This window comes from Equus przewalskii, chromosome 5 (assembly GCF_037783145.1).
Source record: "Equus przewalskii isolate Varuska chromosome 5, EquPr2, whole genome shotgun sequence".
NCBI lineage: Eukaryota > Metazoa > Chordata > Mammalia > Perissodactyla > Equidae > Equus > Equus przewalskii.
The window spans coordinates 50,556,269-50,574,766 of NC_091835.1; the positions used below are offsets into that span (position 1 = coordinate 50,556,269).

The 18,498-nt window shown below is 37.0% G+C and overlaps 1 protein-coding gene across 48 annotated transcripts in view; it reads right to left on the minus strand.

Moving 5' to 3' along the window:
- Positions 1-18,498, minus strand: part of SOX5 (SRY-box transcription factor 5) — a 947,484-nt gene that overhangs the window by 28,207 nt on the left and 900,779 nt on the right. For all 48 annotated transcript variants that reach the window (XM_070620840.1, XM_070620831.1, XM_070620821.1 and 45 more), the window contains 2 exons: positions 15,814-15,991; positions 4,159-4,304 (listed from right to left, as the gene is read on the minus strand). In XM_070620840.1, the coding sequence (XP_070476941.1) occupies positions 4,159-4,304; positions 15,814-15,991 (324 nt within the window). The remainder of the gene's footprint in view (positions 1-4,158; positions 4,305-15,813; positions 15,992-18,498) is intronic.

Sequence of the window (18,498 nt, forward strand, 5' to 3'; positions counted from 1 at the left end):
TGACCCTAGGGGAAAATCCAAGAGAATCACAGAGATTTCAGCCACTGACATCACCAGATGATGGACTAATGCCACCAACCTCCTACTCCTGAACTTCATTATGTGCTAAAAATTATTCATTATTTGTTGAAACTACTGTATTCAGATTTCCTGATATCCATAAGGAAATACATCTCTAACAGATAGTACAGCATAGACATCATCTTCTTAGGATAACTACATTGGGAGGGAAGGAAATAAGCAGAGAAACTTCTGGTCTATTCCTCATTTCGGTCAAAAGCATTGAGTCCCTATGACATTAGTATTGCCTGGTGGGGTGAGGACAAAAACTGAGGTTTTTATGGTCTCCTGGTGGGTATGGATACCTCCAACTACAAGGTCAGAACTTGAGTATGCAGTTGATTGAACGGTCAAACTGTGCCATTTGGGTGTTAATGAAGCAAAGCCAGTGTTTTTTACTAAACAATTGTCTGAAGGTCTTCGTTCTGATTCTTCCTACCTGAGAAGCTTACTTATTCGCCCATAACACTAATCTGTAACAGAGCTGTGTGGCAAAAGATAACATTATTTGAATATACAATCAGACTATAATTAACCAGAGATGACAATTATAAATAACACTGTGTCCCAGAGTTTCCAAGAAACCTGACATACACAATTCTTGGGTATGTTGAAACACTTCCAAGAAAAGTAAAGAAATGAAAAATCTTTTAGAAGTCTTCAATTAAAATGTGTTTCAGTAAAAATGACTTTCATTATGTGTTTTTGTATATATTACTGGAAAACATTTGTCCCTGTCTTCACACTTCTAATTGTTTTCACTGTCCAATTACAGCTTTTCAGAATTAAGACCTTCTAGTTGGGACAACTATGTTGGTCATTCAAAATGTGAAGAAAAGTTAACATGCATAAGGTTTGTGTACTCAAGGAAACAGATCTCCGTCACAGGACTCCAATTGTCCTGAGTCTCAGGTCATGCTATCACCTTGGAGATGGATGCAAAGCACCAGGGTGAATTTCTTTTCTTTCCCTCTTTCCTTTCCCCCAGCTCCTTTCCATGTTTCCCTCTCGTTTATCTCCCCTACTCCTTACATTTCACTTACTTTCTGGGTTTAGGAAGTTGGAAGTATTGTTTTAGAGAGAAAAAAAGTCCTTCTTTTGGGATTCAAATAATATGAGAAAATGACAGTGCAAACTATAAGAGGAATTTTATCATATATTCTGTTTATATCTTTTATTAAGAATTATGAAGCAAAATGTCAAACCAACCACTGATCTACCTATGCTTTGGCCATGGACAAAGTTGGGTGATTATAAAAAATCTATTAAAAAGGGAGGTATTAGGAAAATAACAGCACAATACACATAGTGATGCCACTTTATGTGGAAGAACAAGCATCCGCTTTTGTCAACTCAGGTGTATAACAGATCTGATATACTGAGCAATATGGAGTCTTTATTCAACTCCTATTGGTAGGCTCAAATGTATAAATATGCCATGATTAACAGTCAAAATAATAACTTGGTCTAAACTGTAAACTCTATAAAGGCAGAGGACATATTTTCTTGTTCAATACAGTACCTTGAGTACACAGCACCATCCCTAATACATACAGGTGCTAATGTTGAATAATTACAAATGAAAAGATATAAATTTGACATTATGTCATTCTCATGAGTTACAGAGACATAGATCAATGATTAATATTGTAGAAATGACACCCAAGGTAGTTCAACAGGAAAAGGTGTCCACAGTAGTACCGGCTTCAAAGAGAGCTTCAATAATCTCAGCTTCATTCCCAGTGTCAAGGGTAACACAAGGGATGAACTAATCGGGTCGTTCTGCTGAAAAGGTTTACTTACACGTGACAAGAAGTTGCCCTACCATTACAATAATGGAACTGCTTCACTTTCCTATTTTAAAATTTTCACTTAAAACCCATAAAAATAAGCATATACGTGAAGATGTAACTCAACTACATTGAAAGTACCGGATGAAGAGATTTGGCAATGATAACCTTCTTGAGCATGGACAGAACTGAACTGGACAGCAGATTTTGGCAGGTATTACTTCAAAAATATATTTTTTAAGTTATTATAATTCTGCAAAAGAGAAAGCAAAATGAAAGCAGTAGCTTTACACAGAAGCAACTCTCCCTCCTGCCCCTCGAATAGAAGGTGCTAATCAGAGAAAGTATGATTGTGGAGGTGGAACAAGAAGTGGAAATACAGTCCCCTAACAATGGACAACTATGGAATAAAGTGAATGCAGATGGTTTCACTCCTGTTACTTAATCAAAAGGCTGAGCAGAGTCACTGGAGCCAGCATAAAGTCATGTGTTAGAACAACAGCTGATCTGTATTAGAGAAGATTAACTTGCAGTGCCATGGTGGAGGGCCCAGGATTATTTTATGTACTTCCACTGCCTTACAAGCCGTCAGCACAATTATTGCCCTCCGATGTGAATGACTGATCTGTAACCACAGCTAAACGGCATGCTGCTTAGGGGCCTAGGAGCTTCATGAAGATGAATTTCCATACCATCAAAGTGCTTTTAATGGGCTCCCTGATCCAACCACAAGGCCTGTTTTGCAAGTATATAGAACTCACGATGAAGGCTTCCTGTCCAAAAGGATTTGGTCGGTTGTCACTTGACAATTCCCAGCCAGCACAGGGGAGGAGAGGGGGGGAGATAGGTAGAGTTGTCTCTGCTTTGGAGGATTAGGAAAAAAAAGGGTACAGATGCTTGCTGAATGCAACCAACTGCTGTATCCACAGCTGAATTCAATGCGCTTAACAAATAACGGCAATTTAGCTATGCTTGCGAGGAATAGCTTGAGTCACTTTGCATTAGCATCTGGCTGAGTGTTAAACTCATTTCTACATGGGGAGCAGAGAAAAGGAATTTCTGTTCAAGCATCCTTTCAAGAATGTTTAAATATCTGAATATAAATTTCTTTATGCTTGTTATCATTCCTTCTTAGAGCTGTCACTTTGCTTTTCCCCTTCCCTTCTAGAGCTTAGCTAGAAAAATTGTGTGCCCTTCTTGCTACACCAATGTTGGTCTTCTTACGTTGTGAGAATGACTGCAAGGGATGTATACGGATCCATGTTTTGCTCTCCCCTCCAGAAACAGAACAGAATCGAAATTGTTTTTCCATCCTTTTGACCCATGTTTGGACCAGAGAAAAGTACAGTTGTGACAGGATCACACGTATATTTCACCTTCCCTCTGCAGATTGCTAGCTTCCTAGAGATTATACACCAACTTCCATATAAAACCTGGGAAACCAGAAAGCTATCCAAATTAGCAATCTGCTCATTCTGGACAATACAGTTTGACTCATAAGTTCCCCATGATGATTAACTTTCAAGTTATTGCTAAGTAGCTGATGATTTTTTCTTTATTCATTCTATCTATTTAGCTATAGGATTGTTGAAAGGGGATTCAGTAACACTTCTAATTTTCAATTCAAAACATATCAAATATTACCACAAGAAGTATATCACTCTGAGCATTCTATAATAACTGATAATATTTTTCTGAATAAAATGCAATCTAGCTTAGACAAAAGAGTTTGAAATTATTATACGTTGGATAAATTCAGAAGTTTCACTGGGCTTAAGTATAATAACAATGCCCAAGTTTTAAAAAGCACATTTCATTTTATAATAAAGTCAAATTTTCCAACTGTGCAGTCACCTCGAACTTGACACTGCTTTGCATTAGAAACATATTATGACAAGCTCAGGATCGTGGATACTTAGACTAGAGCATGGGTATCATCCAAGCTTATGCTGATTAAGGAAGATTCAGCATTTTCAAATCCAGCTCATCCGCAAATACACGTTAAGCATCTCTGCAAATCAAAACTTTCACCCAGACTCAGATATTTCAAACTCCATTTCATCTGAATGCAAACTGATGGCAGAAAAGGGATATTTATTGTCAATAAGGTCTGGAGATGGACACAGAATTCTAACTGTGCCCATTTCCTGATGGTTTTGATCAAGATGGGCATGGAGATTTCTGTATTGACAGAGAGAAAAAGGGAGAGAGAACCATCATTCTGAGGATGAGAAGATGAAAAGATAAAGAAGAAAAGCATTCTTGCAGTTTAAGTGTTTTGGGAAAGTCAGTTCGCTTATGAACTCACCTTTTCCGTCCGGCAGTTATTGAGACCTAGACTATTCACAACAGCCACCTTCCCATCGAGCACCTGCTGTTCCCGCCGAAGCTGCTCCTTCATCTGCCGAGCTTCTTGGATTGCCTTGGTGACAGCATCATGGTCATTTAAATAACCTGAAGATGTGCCAGAACAAAGGATACGTTTTATACAAATGCATGGATAGGTTAACCTTTAACTAGAAAAATCATTTCTTTTTGAGGTAATGACTGGTGTGTGGCATATAATAATTTCTCAATGGAATTTGTCTAAAATGAATGAATGAATGAATAATTGACGACTGAATCACATAGTGATACATGGGCATGTCGCCAAACAATAAAAACATCATATGTAAGTGAAATGTAGTTGTTTCCACGTGTTTGGAAAGAAGTTTAAAATATAATTTTTAAATAAACTCTTTTTAGTTATCTGAATATTTTGTAGTGAAAACATAAAACCTATCTTTGATTTTTTTAATGTAAGGATCATTTGAATATTACCAAAGGATACAGGGTATTGATAATTATCACTATAATTATTGACACTCTCATAGCATTAGGAAGGTCAATTTAGAGTTTGTGTATAAAACTACTATTACGTTTGTTATAAACAGAAGGGATAAATCATTATTAACTGACTGTAAGAAGATGATTTTCCTCCTGAATCCATTTATGGGGAAATAAACCACAGGTGGCAGTGGTTTGCTAATGATACAAACTTGCCAAGAGTTAAGGGGCTAAACCTCAAGCACAGAATGGAACCAAGCACCTGTAATTGTCTGATAAGAAATTGTGGCTACTGGTAACTGTAGTCACACTTAATTCACACTCTTAATAAGATGGTCAAGTGACCAGCTTGTGTCTGCAGCTCCACAATCCAGAGTCAGGAAAAAAAGCATTGCCAAGATATTTCTTTTAAAGAATAACAGGTGTAAGTAAGAAAATTATCTTTTAACTTAATTTGAACACTGGTCATTTATTTGACTCACGTTACGATGATAATCTGCATGATCTTAGGAGAGAAAACTAACGAGAAAAGATTGTTTGGCATATACTGAAAGGAAAGCTAATATCTCTTCTTTCACTCTCCCTATCTTTTAACTAGGGCATAAAATGGCATAAACTGAATCTATAATATGAAATTGCCCAGAAAAGGGACTTGTTTGTGACATGAGGCTAAATCTAACCAGATCCATTGGTGAATTGTGACAGATGGAGGGACTGTGAGACAGAAGGCAGGCACTAATCACACATAAAATGACCGGCTTGCCTCAACATGTTTCATGGATTCCAGCAAACTTTACACCCTAATCCATTTTTAGAACAAAAAACATCTGGGCCATAAATCCTCTAATCTGCCAAAACACGCTATTAAATCCCATGATTTGTTGAAAAACACTAAGATTAAAGAAAGGAAATATAAAATGGCTAACTGCCGTGTTAGGAAAGTGTTATTAATACTCTTTCTTTGTCTCAATTATGAATGTTCTGGTACTAAAGAGCCTTGTCTAATCATGTCAGATTACACATCCTCGTTGTATTGCTAGACTCTTCTATCTGATCTGCTGATTGCCAAAAAACATAGAATACTTTCTTGCTGCTTAACATTTCTATTGAAGAAGCTGATGTCAGATTAGTGCAGTGCTTCAGTGCTGGAAGGTTTCTAAATGATCCGTGCCTTTCCCCCCCTTACTATGCACACACTAGACCTCGTCCTCTGATCTCCTTGAGGCAGAAAGAGAAGTTTCAGTGTAGGTGAAAGGGAAGCCTTGAGAACTACTGTATATTTTGCTTTTCAGAGCTAAATTCATTGGAACTTATTCAAAGAAGAAAACATCTCTGCTCATTATAAATAAAATATGAATTGGAAACAACTAATTAGACCTAGGTCAAACCTTCAGGGTTAATATTTACTATAGAAGATGGTTGTTTTTAACCTTATATTATCCTGAACATCCTGATTTGGTTCTCCCAAACAACCTTCTTAATACGTTATTCTTGAACTCCTCTGTTCATGAACACTACTACTCTAGAAAGAAATGCAGCTCTTACATGACAGGGATGGTCTCAGCGTATGTTTATTTAGATCTTATGAGAAGCAGCCTGCTTTTCCTACCCTCTAACCCGTTTACGTACAACCTGGCACATCATGTGTTTTTGTAGTCTATTTAGACTCTTCAGAGCACAAATATATTTGAAATCATTTGGCGCATGGTGTTAAATAAAAATACGAATTCTTTATGCTTTTTAGGTGCTGCCAAGATAACATTGTGTAGGAAAAATGATTAATATAGCTGCAAAAGGGATGCAAATTATTATGGGGGTGAATAACTGACAGACATATGTTCTGTAATGGCTATTTCCAACTTAAGGTGTGTGTTCATGTGCAGGTAGAAATAGGTGTTCACTTTAAAATAAACATTCCTGCTTTTAGAGACTTGATCTTTAGTTAAAATGCTGTATGAAATTCTAACTTTTGTATCTTCTGTCTTAAATCATGAATGGCGTTTATATATGACTAAGTTGGATCTTAATAGGATCCTTTGCTGGTTCTTTACATTTTCTTCTCATCACAGTCACCAAATTCCCAACCTTGCTGGCTTCCTCTCTCTTGGCAAATGGGCTCGCTTCTGATTTTGGAAAGGCCAGTAAAGCTGAATTCTCACCTTCCTGCTCTTCCATCCCCTGCTTCCTACCCGACGCTAGCATCAAATATATTTCCATTTATGCCCATTGCCTCCTACTGTTTCAGTGAAAATGGTGACCTTACTTTCTTGTAAGGCAAATCCCCTAAACTTGTGTTCTAGATTTCTATACCTGACCATTGGTTATTCTCTTCGACATTTATATCATCTATCTGATTTTTTCTACCATCTCTACCACCCCAACCTCTAAGTACTCAAAGTTCTCTTCCTAAAACAAACAAATAAAGTCTCTCTCAACATTGTGCTGCCCTCTCTTTCCAATCCTGTCTCTCTCTTTAGCTTCTAAGCCAAGCTTTTCAAAGATTCCTATCATACTCTCCCATTCCTCCTCACTCTCCCATTCCTACTGCAACTTTGTGTCTGCTTCTCTTGCTTTTTTAATTGCCGAATTCAAGGGACACTTTCCATTCCTTGCAGAATGACAGCACTGACCACCCCCTCATTACTGAAACTCTTTTCATCCTTGTTTCTCATCATAGTACTGAATCCCTTTCCTCTCTGACTCGGCCATCTTCATACCCTGGCCTGGGATCTTTTCTTCACCTGCTCTTTAGATTTTGGTCCAAAGTTTCAATACTCATAAAAAGTATGTATTTTAGAGTTGGACAAGTCTGAATTAAAATCCTAGCTTTACCACTTACTAGCTATATAAATCATACATATTTTACTTTTCTAAGTCTCAAGGATCTCATGGTTAAATGGGGGATAACACTCATTAGATATACAAATGTTGCGAAAATGAAATGAGTTAATACAGTCTTTAGTACGACAAGTGGTCCAAGTTATTCAGTAACTGTCATTTTACTTGCAAAATAGCATAGTGAAATAGGTGGAATTTGGGCATTGGGTTCAGAAGGATCTGGGTTTCTATTTCTTGGAAAGTGTGATATTTGACAAATTGTAATACTTAATCTCACTGAGCTTTCATTTCCCTCAACTGTAAAATGAATGTATGGTTGATGGAAGAATTAAATGAAATAACACATGTGAAGGAGTAGATAACACTTGGTACCTGAGGAGGCAGTAAAAATGTTAATTCCTTTCTTTTTTTTCCTCTTTATTTTTCCCTATATGCTCACCCTCAGCAATCTTGTTGCAAGGATTTGACAGTTATGATAAAATCTGTGAGGGCATATCATTTCTTGCTGGTACAGAGGTTCAAGGAAATGGGAGTCATTCCATCAGAGTCCAAAAGACTCCAAATGATCACTCGATACATTTTATTCTGCCTTCGTTATCTGTTCAGGCAGCATTTGCACCTAAAGACAGGATCCGAAGGGAGGGTATGTGTTTAGGAGAGGTTTGGTGAGCCTCAATCTTGGATGGAAATGAGAGGGCAAAGGTCAATATGGCTTCCAGTTAGCACCTCAAATGAGACTTGGGAAATGCAGGTTAGGAATCACTAATGTAAGAAATTTGTGAGATTCTGTAACCTTATTAAATTTACCACTATTTGACTTTTTATGTTTTCTTGTTTCTTCTTAACCATCACCAACAAAATTCTGAAAATTAAAAAAGGTCCCTTTTATATATTTTCAGGGGCAAAAAAAGGGACGAACTGGAAAGTCCAATCTGAGAGGGGATAAAATCTAAACAGAAAGAGTGAGTAATGGCTGCTCCACAAGGAAAGAAGCTGTTGAGAGGTAGAAGGAAAAACAGGAAACTACTTGTAATGGGTTGAACTTTATCCCTCAAAAAGATAGGTCCATGTCCTAACCCCTGGTATCTGTGGATGTGACCTTATTTGGAAATAGAGTCTTTGCAGATGTAATTAAATGAAGGATCTTGAAACGAGATCACCCTAGATTTCGGGTGGGCCTTAAATTCAATGACCAGTGTTCTTATAAGAGAAAGGAGAGAGGAAGATTTGACACACAGGGACACAGGAGACAAGGCCCTGAGAATATGGAGGCAGAGATTGGAGTTACGCACCTATAAACCAAGGAACACCAAGGACTGCTGGCAGCTACTAGGAGCGAGGTGAGAAGAAAGGAAGAGATTCTTCCTCAGAGCCTCCAGCAGGGACTAACCCTGCTGACACCTTGACTTTGGATTTCTACCCTCCAAATAGTGAGAGAATAAGTTTCTGCTTTAAGTGACTCAGTTTATGGTATTTTGTTGCAGTAGCCTTAGAAACTGATACATCAAAATTGATCCTAGGTGTGCTCTTAAGACTCAAGGGGTGATCTTAAGCACTGTAAAATATCTACTGCCTGCCTCAAATCCTTCCTGATTTCCAGATAGACATATCTGTCTCCCAAGCTTCTCTACTTGAGCATCCCAGGAGTAACTGACATGCAGCATGTCTAGCACAGAGCTCATCATCTTCCCATTGCCTCAATCTGTTCTTTCTACATTCCACATGCCCTTGCAGGTGCCCATCCAGTCACTGGGGAGTCATCTAAGGTATCGCCTTTACCCCACACTCATAAAAGGCAACCAAACTCTGACAGTTACACCTCCTCCTCAGCTCTCAAATGTGCTTCTTCTCCATCCCCATGGTCCCTGCTTTTGCTAAAGCCACCTCGTATTTCTCTTGGGCTAATGCCTTAACCTCCGAACTGGCTTCCTTGTCTTTAGGCTTATCCTCCTTGAATCCATCTCCTACTCTGCTTCCAGATAAAGCATTCCAAAATATTCCAAAAAAAGGGATTTGGATCATGTCACTTAACATGATTAAAAAACCAGCTCTTGGTACCCTAGTGCTTAACGGAGCATTTCATAAGATGATGATCTGTAATATTCTGTGAAAAAATAATTCCATGTTCAAATAAGTGTGGGAAATACCAAGCTAAAGTTAGAAAGGTTTCCTCATTGCACAAATTCTCAAAATATTGAATATGTTAACGTGCATTGTGAATCTTCAAGAGATAACAACAGCATGCAGCTTTTTCCAAATATACTGGAACAAGAAACTCTTTAACACTCCCCCAAAAACGTCATTCTGGGATAAATTCCAAACACTTTAAAATGGCCTAAAAGTCTCTTCATGATATCAGCTCTGCTTATCCTTCCTGCTGGTATCTCATAAGTTCTGTACGTAGGCTGCACAGGAATATTTCCTTTTCCAGGACTGGTCTTCTTCCTCCCAACCCCACCTCTGTCTCCCAAGCTTTTCTCTTCTACTGAAATACTCTCTCTTTCTGGTGTGTTTGGGAATATATTCAAATGTCATCCCTTCTGTAAGGATTTCCCTGATACACCCCAGACATGTTCTTTGGCCACATTAGCACCTCCTTTTTATACACTCCTTCAAAACCTTGTAGATGCCTTCACTGTTACACTGTCTTTCATTTTTCTAAGTTTGCCTTTCACACCAGTCTATGAACTACTTGAGGATATTCCTTTTTCTTTCTGTCTTTTATTCCTTTGGCCCATGGCAGAGTCTGTTGAAGGTATAAATGCATATTTCTAACTTGAAAATATCTACTTTTATAATTCCAAGTTCATTGATTATGTCATCACATCAATGGATGCCTGTACCATATGACACAGGTTTACTAAAATTCATGGATTTAACACATTATCAAGGCAATACAAATTCTTATTTACTACACGTTTATTTTACATAGGACTTTCCAGCTATAAGTAAAAGTGAGGGCACATGTATTTCAAGTTATTTTCAACAAATATTAATAAATATATGTATTTTGGTGAGGAAGATTGGCCCTGAGTTAACATATGTTGCCAATCTTCCTCTTTTTGCTTGAGGAAGATTGGCCCTGAGCTAACATCTGTGCCAATCTTCCTCTACTTTGTATGTGGGACACCACCACAGCATGGCTTGATGAGTGATGGGTAGGTCTGTGCCTAGGATCCAAACCTGCGAACCCTGGGCTGCCGAAGTGGAGTATGCAAACTTAACCACTATGCCACCATGCTGGCCCCAATTTTTTTCTGTTTTTGAGGTCACTTATCATGAAATTTTTGGCACCCTGATATGTAGTCATTTCTTCATCTGTGAAAGCTAACAAGAATTAATTAGATAATAAATGTGAAAGCAATTTATAAACTATAAAGCGCTATGCAAATATTAAGTGTCAGATACTGAATAATACCCCTAACTTCCAGGTAATCCAATGGCTTTATATGAAACTATTACAATATTCTTGTTCAACAATCTACCCTCAAAGAAGTTTCTCTCATGAAAAATGTAAACTAACAAAATTTCAAGGTAATATCCTTCTTCATGTTATATTTTAAATTAGCAAGTTGTAGAAGGAAGTACCAAATTAATGGACTTGAAAATATTTCCTTCCATTTCATTTTTTTTTCAGTCTACAGCACTGTTTTATTATTTATTTACTTTTGGTGAGGAAGACTTGTCCTGAGCTAACATCTGTTGCCAATCTTCCTCTTTTTGCTTGAGGAAGATTGCTGCTGAGCTAACATCTGTGCCAATCCTCCTCCACTTTATATGGGATGCCACCACAGCATGGCTTGACGAGCAGTGCTAGGTCCGTGCCCAGGATCTGAACCTGTGAACCCTGTGATGCCGAAGCAGAGTGAGTGAACTTAATTGCTACATCACTGGGCTGGCATCCCCTTCATTTTATTTAATCAATGTGCATCTACCGCATATGCTCAGATAAAGTTTTGCTTTTCATGTGCTAATGCCTCTGAGGAATGAAGGGTAAGAATGGTATGTTTCAATGTCTTCCAAAGACAGGAGAGAACAAAGACTGTAGGCATCTAAAGCCTCAGTCCAAGACTTTCATCTGCTTATCCTCCAGACTTAGCAAAGTGTATGGCAAAGAAAAGATATTGAATACTCATTTATTAGATGGATGAGTGAAAGGATCAATAAATGATTGAGTAGAGCACCTAATGCAGGGAGGCTACCAAAAGGCAACTACTAAAAAGAAAACATGTCAACCCAGAGACCACGCTAGAAAGGACTCAAACTGCACTGGCTGTGAGTTTGGGCAAGTTACTAGGTCTTCATGGACATTTGCTTTCTTGAAATTAAAACAGAGGTAATAAACATGGGACCACAGAACTGTCAACACTGTGACAAGAACTTGGAATCCCTGGATAAGCACTTAGCCTCTACAGGCCTTGGTTCCCTATCTGTAAAATAACAAGTTTTGACTAGATGATATCGATATTTGTTCGATCTAGTTAAGGGTCTGTAATTCTAAAATTAGCTGCGGTGAGAAAATAGATCAAAAATGCTTTTAAAAAAGTTAAAAGTGTTAAACATATGCACAACATAGGCAGAAAAGGCCAACAAGGGAAAGATAACATCTGGTCAAAAGATTCTAAAATTATCCAGCATTCTTCTGAACTATTCACGCCTTTTAAGGATCCCCTTTCTTTGGAGCTGCCTATCATTGTGTACTATATCAAAAGAATTCTTATAGAATACACTGTAATATTGGTCACCAACCTCAAAAACTCACTTTATATATTTGTAGCTAATAGATATATAGCAAAGAGCCCCATGTCATTAACGATAACGTATCTTTTGGTTCAGTTTTCTGTGGTTTATTAATGGCATAACACATTAATTCTTCTTTCAGGGGTGACCTTTACAACACCATTAATGCTCATAGCTTTTATCCAACTACATCATTACTCATTACAGTTTCAGCTTTCAACATCTGCATTTGTCGAAAAGAAAAAAGTAAATTGTAGTGGCCTCAAAATCCTTGGAAAATATGAGGGATGTGTATGTGGTGAAGGAACTTTTCAGGGAAAAATATAAAAGAAGTTTTAGTAGTGGAGAAAGTCAGATGATAAATGTCATTAAATACAGCCTTGCCTTTATAAAATATTTTGTCATACTTAATCCTTGGAAAGCTGGAGTAAAAAATCCTCATGTGATAAAAATGCAAATATATTAGTTATTCTGTTAGTTAAATACTCTAGGTCTAGTGACATTATAAAGGAAGCTCATATACCAACACTGTGATATTTATGATCCTTCAGGTCTATTACGGAAGTGAATCATTCTTGCCAAATAAAATATTTTTTCTCTTACATATTTAGGGCATGAAAGCAAATCTTACTTGACATCCATTTTGGATGCTGAGCAAAGTTAACTGAGAGATCATAACAGAATGGTGCATGATGGTAAAGAGCATATGTGTACCCTAAACCTTCTCCAAACTTAAGTTTTCACTATTTCTCTTCTCACTGTGCCCCAGACTGACCTCCTCTTGGTAAACAATCTGAAATTCCACTCTGTGGAGATTGAAGCATTTGAAATACACTCCTTTAGTTTCCTTTCTGTCCATCTTAGAATTTTTCTGTAACTTCACCCTTTTCTTCTTCATTTCCTTCAGTCTCAGAAAGACGAAGGAGCTTTTCTCCTTTCCAAGGCTAATATTCTCTCATTATCTCCTTTCCTTGCTCCATCATCATGCAGGCACTCTTTCATATCTCTATATCTTTCCAACTCTTCTTTCCCCTTACTATATATGTATATGTTTTTTATATATATGATTTTCCTATTCTAAAACTTATCTCTATTCAGCCTTCTCAAAATATAATCACTTCTCGACACTGAGCTTACAAAAAGACTGGTCTCTATATCAACCGCCCTTTCTTCCCTCATAGTCTTCAAATCTTTGTCACTGGAATTCTGCTCAACCATTCTACTAAAACCTCTATGTCAGCGTCTACCCAACCATGATCTCCAGAAAAATCCTAAGGCTTTTCTTCTTCATGATTTTTAACTTTTCTGCAGAATGTGACATCATTAAATAACGCCTTCTTTCTGAAACTTTCACTTTTGCTAAGCCTGCGGGACACTGTCTTATATTCATTTTTATTCTAAAACACTCACTTGCTCTTCATCAGTTTTTCCCCTAAAAAAGTGTAGTGGTTTTAAAATACGTCCAAAGATACTTTGATATTCCTCTCTCCAGAGTTGGAGCATAATTCCCCTTCCTCTGAGTTAGGCTGACTTAGTGATTCTCTTATAATGGAAAGAATAAAGCAGATCGGACTGTATGTGACTTTGGAGACCAGGTCACAAAAGGCACCGTGGCTTTCTCTTTGCTCTCCCTCTTCGATGACTCACTCTGGGGAAAGCTAGCTGCCATGCTATGAGTAGCTCCATGGAAAGACCCACATGGCAAAGAACTGAGCTCTCAGGCCAACAGGGATGTGAGTGAGTCTCTTGGGAAAAGCTCATCCATCCTCAGTGAAGTCTATAGATGACTGCAGCCCGGTGAACATCTTGACTGTAACCATAAGAGAGACCCTAAGCTAGAATCACCCAGCTAAGCTGCTTGCAGATTCCTGACCCTTAGAAACTGTGATATAATAAATGTTCGTTGTTTAAAGCTGCTGAGTTTTAAGTTAGTCTGTTAAGCAGTAACAGATAACGAATACAGTAGGTAATACCTATGATTCTTTACCTCACTTCTCTTCTTACTGCACACTTTTTTAGTGAAGAAATGCTCTCATGGCTTCAACAGCCTCCTTAATAAATAATTTCCATATCTAAAATTCTAGCACCCTTTTTATATATCAGACTTACATTTACAGTTTCCTCGTGAGCATCTCTACCTAACTGGCTCCTCGCATTTCAAATTCAACACTTATTAAATCTTTATGTATATGTCTTTCCCCAAACGTGCTTCCACTCTGGGCTTGTCTTTCACTCTTAAGGGAGGCACTACCCTTCTCACCTTATAAACTCAAAATCCTAGACTCCTCTGTCTCCAACTTGAACTTCATCAGGTACATGCTATTGTAGATAAGTTACATCAATTCTTTAATAATCTCCCTTCGATCTATTCTTTCCTTTTCTTTTTCATTGCCTATTTCTATTTCATGTAACTTACTCTTGTCCTGCACTAGAACAATGACTTCTCTGATTCCAATCTCTTTCCACTGCCAATACTCTTCTTAAAGTTCTGATCACATTGCTGTCAGGAGAAAAAGTCAAAATATCTTAAGATAGCATTCAATCGGACTCCATCTGCCCCTTTCAGCTTTAGCTCTGATCACTTTACACTACACACTCATAGTCTAGCCAAACCAGCACATTTCTCAAAAATATGCTCCTTCACTCTGGGTTTTTCTCACAACCTAAAATGCCTAGGAATGTATGTCTTCTTAGAGGTTCCATTTGAATTAGCCTACCTCCAACTTATCTTCCCAAATAGAATCCAACATTCTCCTCTGTTTGATTGTAGGATTGTATCTGTGGTACTCTGGAAGAGCACTTACAATAGGTGACTTGTACTATAGGATAGATGACTTTTCCCCAACTAAGCCCTGAGCTCCTTGAGGGCTAGTCTGTGCTGGCCTCCTCTTAACTGTATGCAAATAATAAACACCAATAAATATGGGTTAAAGTAAGTAGTTACAATCTAACTTATGTGTTACTAAAATGAAAACCATTGGACTTTTCTTTTAAAAGTTAGCTTATAGAAGCATTTTCTAGTGTTTGTTTACTGCAGTGAAATGGCAGTTATGGAGAACTGAAGCTACCCACTCTTTATCCTACATCGGTGTGTTCAAGTAAATCTCAAATAGTATGGAACTGAACAAACTTCACATCCTGATGGTTGACTGCTGATCCAGGCAGAATGTATTTCATCATTATGTACATTTTGTACACATCACAAAAAATGGAAATAAATTTCAGTGATGAAAAAGGCAAGTCACCTAACAACGACATTCTGGAAAAATTGCTCTCTGTGATTAGTCATTTAGGTGTCTTTATTTCGTAAACTTAACAACATTAGCTACATCAATAAACATAACCAGTTCAAATTAGATTTTCAGGGGGATATTATAACTGGGACTTCTGTTATAAACTTCATTTGCATATTTAAAACAGACCTATGAGATTCATCAAATTGAAACTCTCCTATAGAACTAACGCCATGCACAAGGTATACAAAATTTGCCATGAAAATATTATTTCATTCAATTGCCATAAACAGAAAATCAGCAAGAACAAAAGAAACAGAACTTACCTATTGTGCTAACTCTGGCTGAAGGACTAGCTAATGCTGCTGGGACAGAGGCTTTGAGGGGGCCTGCCCCACTGTTTATTCTCAGAGCTGGCATATGGGGAGAGGTGGGTGATGTGGGTGATTTGCCATCAGAGGTCTTGGGTTTAGCTGATAGGTTCAGTGGCTGTGCCACTTCATCCTGCAATGATCATTAGAACATGAGCTGTGATAAGGAAAGGCTGATCAAAAACACCCAGAAAAACACAGGTATACAGCCTGTCATTTCCCATCTTATTACTCTACCAGTCAGTGATCTTAACATTCAGTCTGAACGTTACAGTGTTTGGTTAGCTATCAACAATGTCACTTTCAACTACATATTATGAAAAACCTTTTGTATGAGAGAAAGTACACATGCACTCAACTATCCAGAAAGCATGTAACTGATGTAACCTGTAAGAAAGATTCTTAAAAAGCTATTCATTGTACTATTCATTTTCATTGAGAGAGAATATATAGTTCATATAAAATTATGATGTAGATAGGTTTTTTTCAATCTCCAAAGAACAGGGGTTGAGTCACATGCATCTTTGTACTCTGGTGCTTAGGCAGAGTGCCTAGAACATCCACGACGGAGGAGTTCAATGATGTATATCTCTGATCAAAACTGCTCTGCAAATTAAATACAAAAAAGAGGAGAACTTTCTAACTTTCTTAGAAAATAATCTTTTCTCCCAGGTCTCACAAAAATACTTTTGGATTTGATCTAAAAATGAAAATAAACATAATTACCGTTATACCAATATGTACTATTTATTTATATGCAACACTGTTCTAAACACTTAACATTATGTTTTTTAAATCTAGACTTGTTTTCCAGCTCTTCCTTACAATGTATTACATAGTGGTATGAAGATTTGTATGTGGTTGGTCAGTACGTATGGTGATTTCCAATTGTTCTATGTTTAAATAGGTCAAGTTTACATAGTTTACATTCTATTTTATACCTTTCTATAATAGCTGTTATGTAATTTCATTCTAAAATTTATGGATACAATGGATACAATTATCATTAAAATTTCTATCACATCATTCATAAGAGCCAGATAATATTAACATTACATCACTTTCATTGCAAACTGAGAAGTTATGCCTTTTCTGTGTTCTAAAATTGAAATATGATGTCATTTGCTTGTCCTTTATTGTTTACATTATATCTCATTTTACAGAGATATCATTGTAGAATAAAAATTTAATTTCCATTTAGCTACTGTTTCATCTTCATGAGTTGAGAACATAAAATATCTACCAGTAGGAGGATAACTTGTTGAAAGTTGAATAATTTAGAATCAAGTGATTTGATGACAAAGAAACATATATTAATTAATTTTCCCAAAATTTTATGCATATATTTATCAAAAAAACATTGAAATAACTCACTTTACAAAAGTGGTAAAATGGTATAATATGACATCTATTTCAAGTTTATATTTTTTAAAGTGATTTATTGTTATTAGAGTCCATGGTTAGCTACACTTAGGAAAGCCAGAAACAGACTAGGAAAAATTACTCTAACATTATTTTCTGTTTCAGAGAAAAGAACAGTCATTTGAAAACCTACGAGAATTCAAACAGCAATCTGGGATCATGTTAGATGCATAATAAATTTATGACCATTATACCAAATTCATATGGATTCATAGAATCTTGGAAGGAAGTGAAGTAAGATAATTCTATGACTGGCTCAATACATAATCATGAAAAGTTTACTTCAGCATTTTAAAAACTACAGGGGCAAAATTATTCCTAGATCTTTCAATTCGAAACATTTAGTTGAGCTGGTCACCCCTAATCCTTATATATGATGCTATGATTGGCAGAAACCCGGGAGAGTCTCGTGTCCCTTTTTTTCTATATACCAGTGTGGATGAGTAGTTCTCAAAATGTGGTCCTTAGACTAGTACCATAAGCACCACCTGGGAACTTGTTAGAAAGTCAAATTCTCTATCCTCAGAACTTAGGAGGTGGCTTCCCGTAACCTGTGTTTTAACAAGCATTCCCAGGTGATTCTGATGCACAGTAACATTTGAGAGCCATGGCCATATATAATATAAAAGGAGGTTATTTTTAAAATTTTTATTTATTAGATTTCAAAACCCCTTAAAAAGCTTCCTCAATACCAGGAGATAACATTATATATAATATAATATGTAATATAATAATATAATATATAATTTATCTCAATCTTTAAAATTTTATCAGAACATACTATATGGTAGTAATAAATGAAAACATGCAAGTGCATAATAAACTAAATACCACTGAGAATAAGCAGGCCAATAATGATTAGAGTCCGGATTTTCTTGTTGTTAATTCAGCCTAAATATCCTGTCAGATAGGAGGTTTATTGACTGTTTACTATGCAGTTGTAAATATTCTAGGCACTTTTTCCCCCATCAAATGCTGTACCTGCTTACTACTTTCTGTGTGAAACTACTGGCTCTTGTCATCATGGCCTGAAAATTTCTTTTGACATCATTACAACTCTTGCCAAAGTTTTGAGGGGGTTCTTGGAGAAATTAAAGGTAGCTGTTTCACTTGACTGTGCAGAAAAAAAAAGAAGAAGGAATATATTCTCAGAGCTGCAACAGAGAAGATTTATGAGCAAAGAGGAAATAGAGTGTGAACGTGTGTACAGGGGAATGG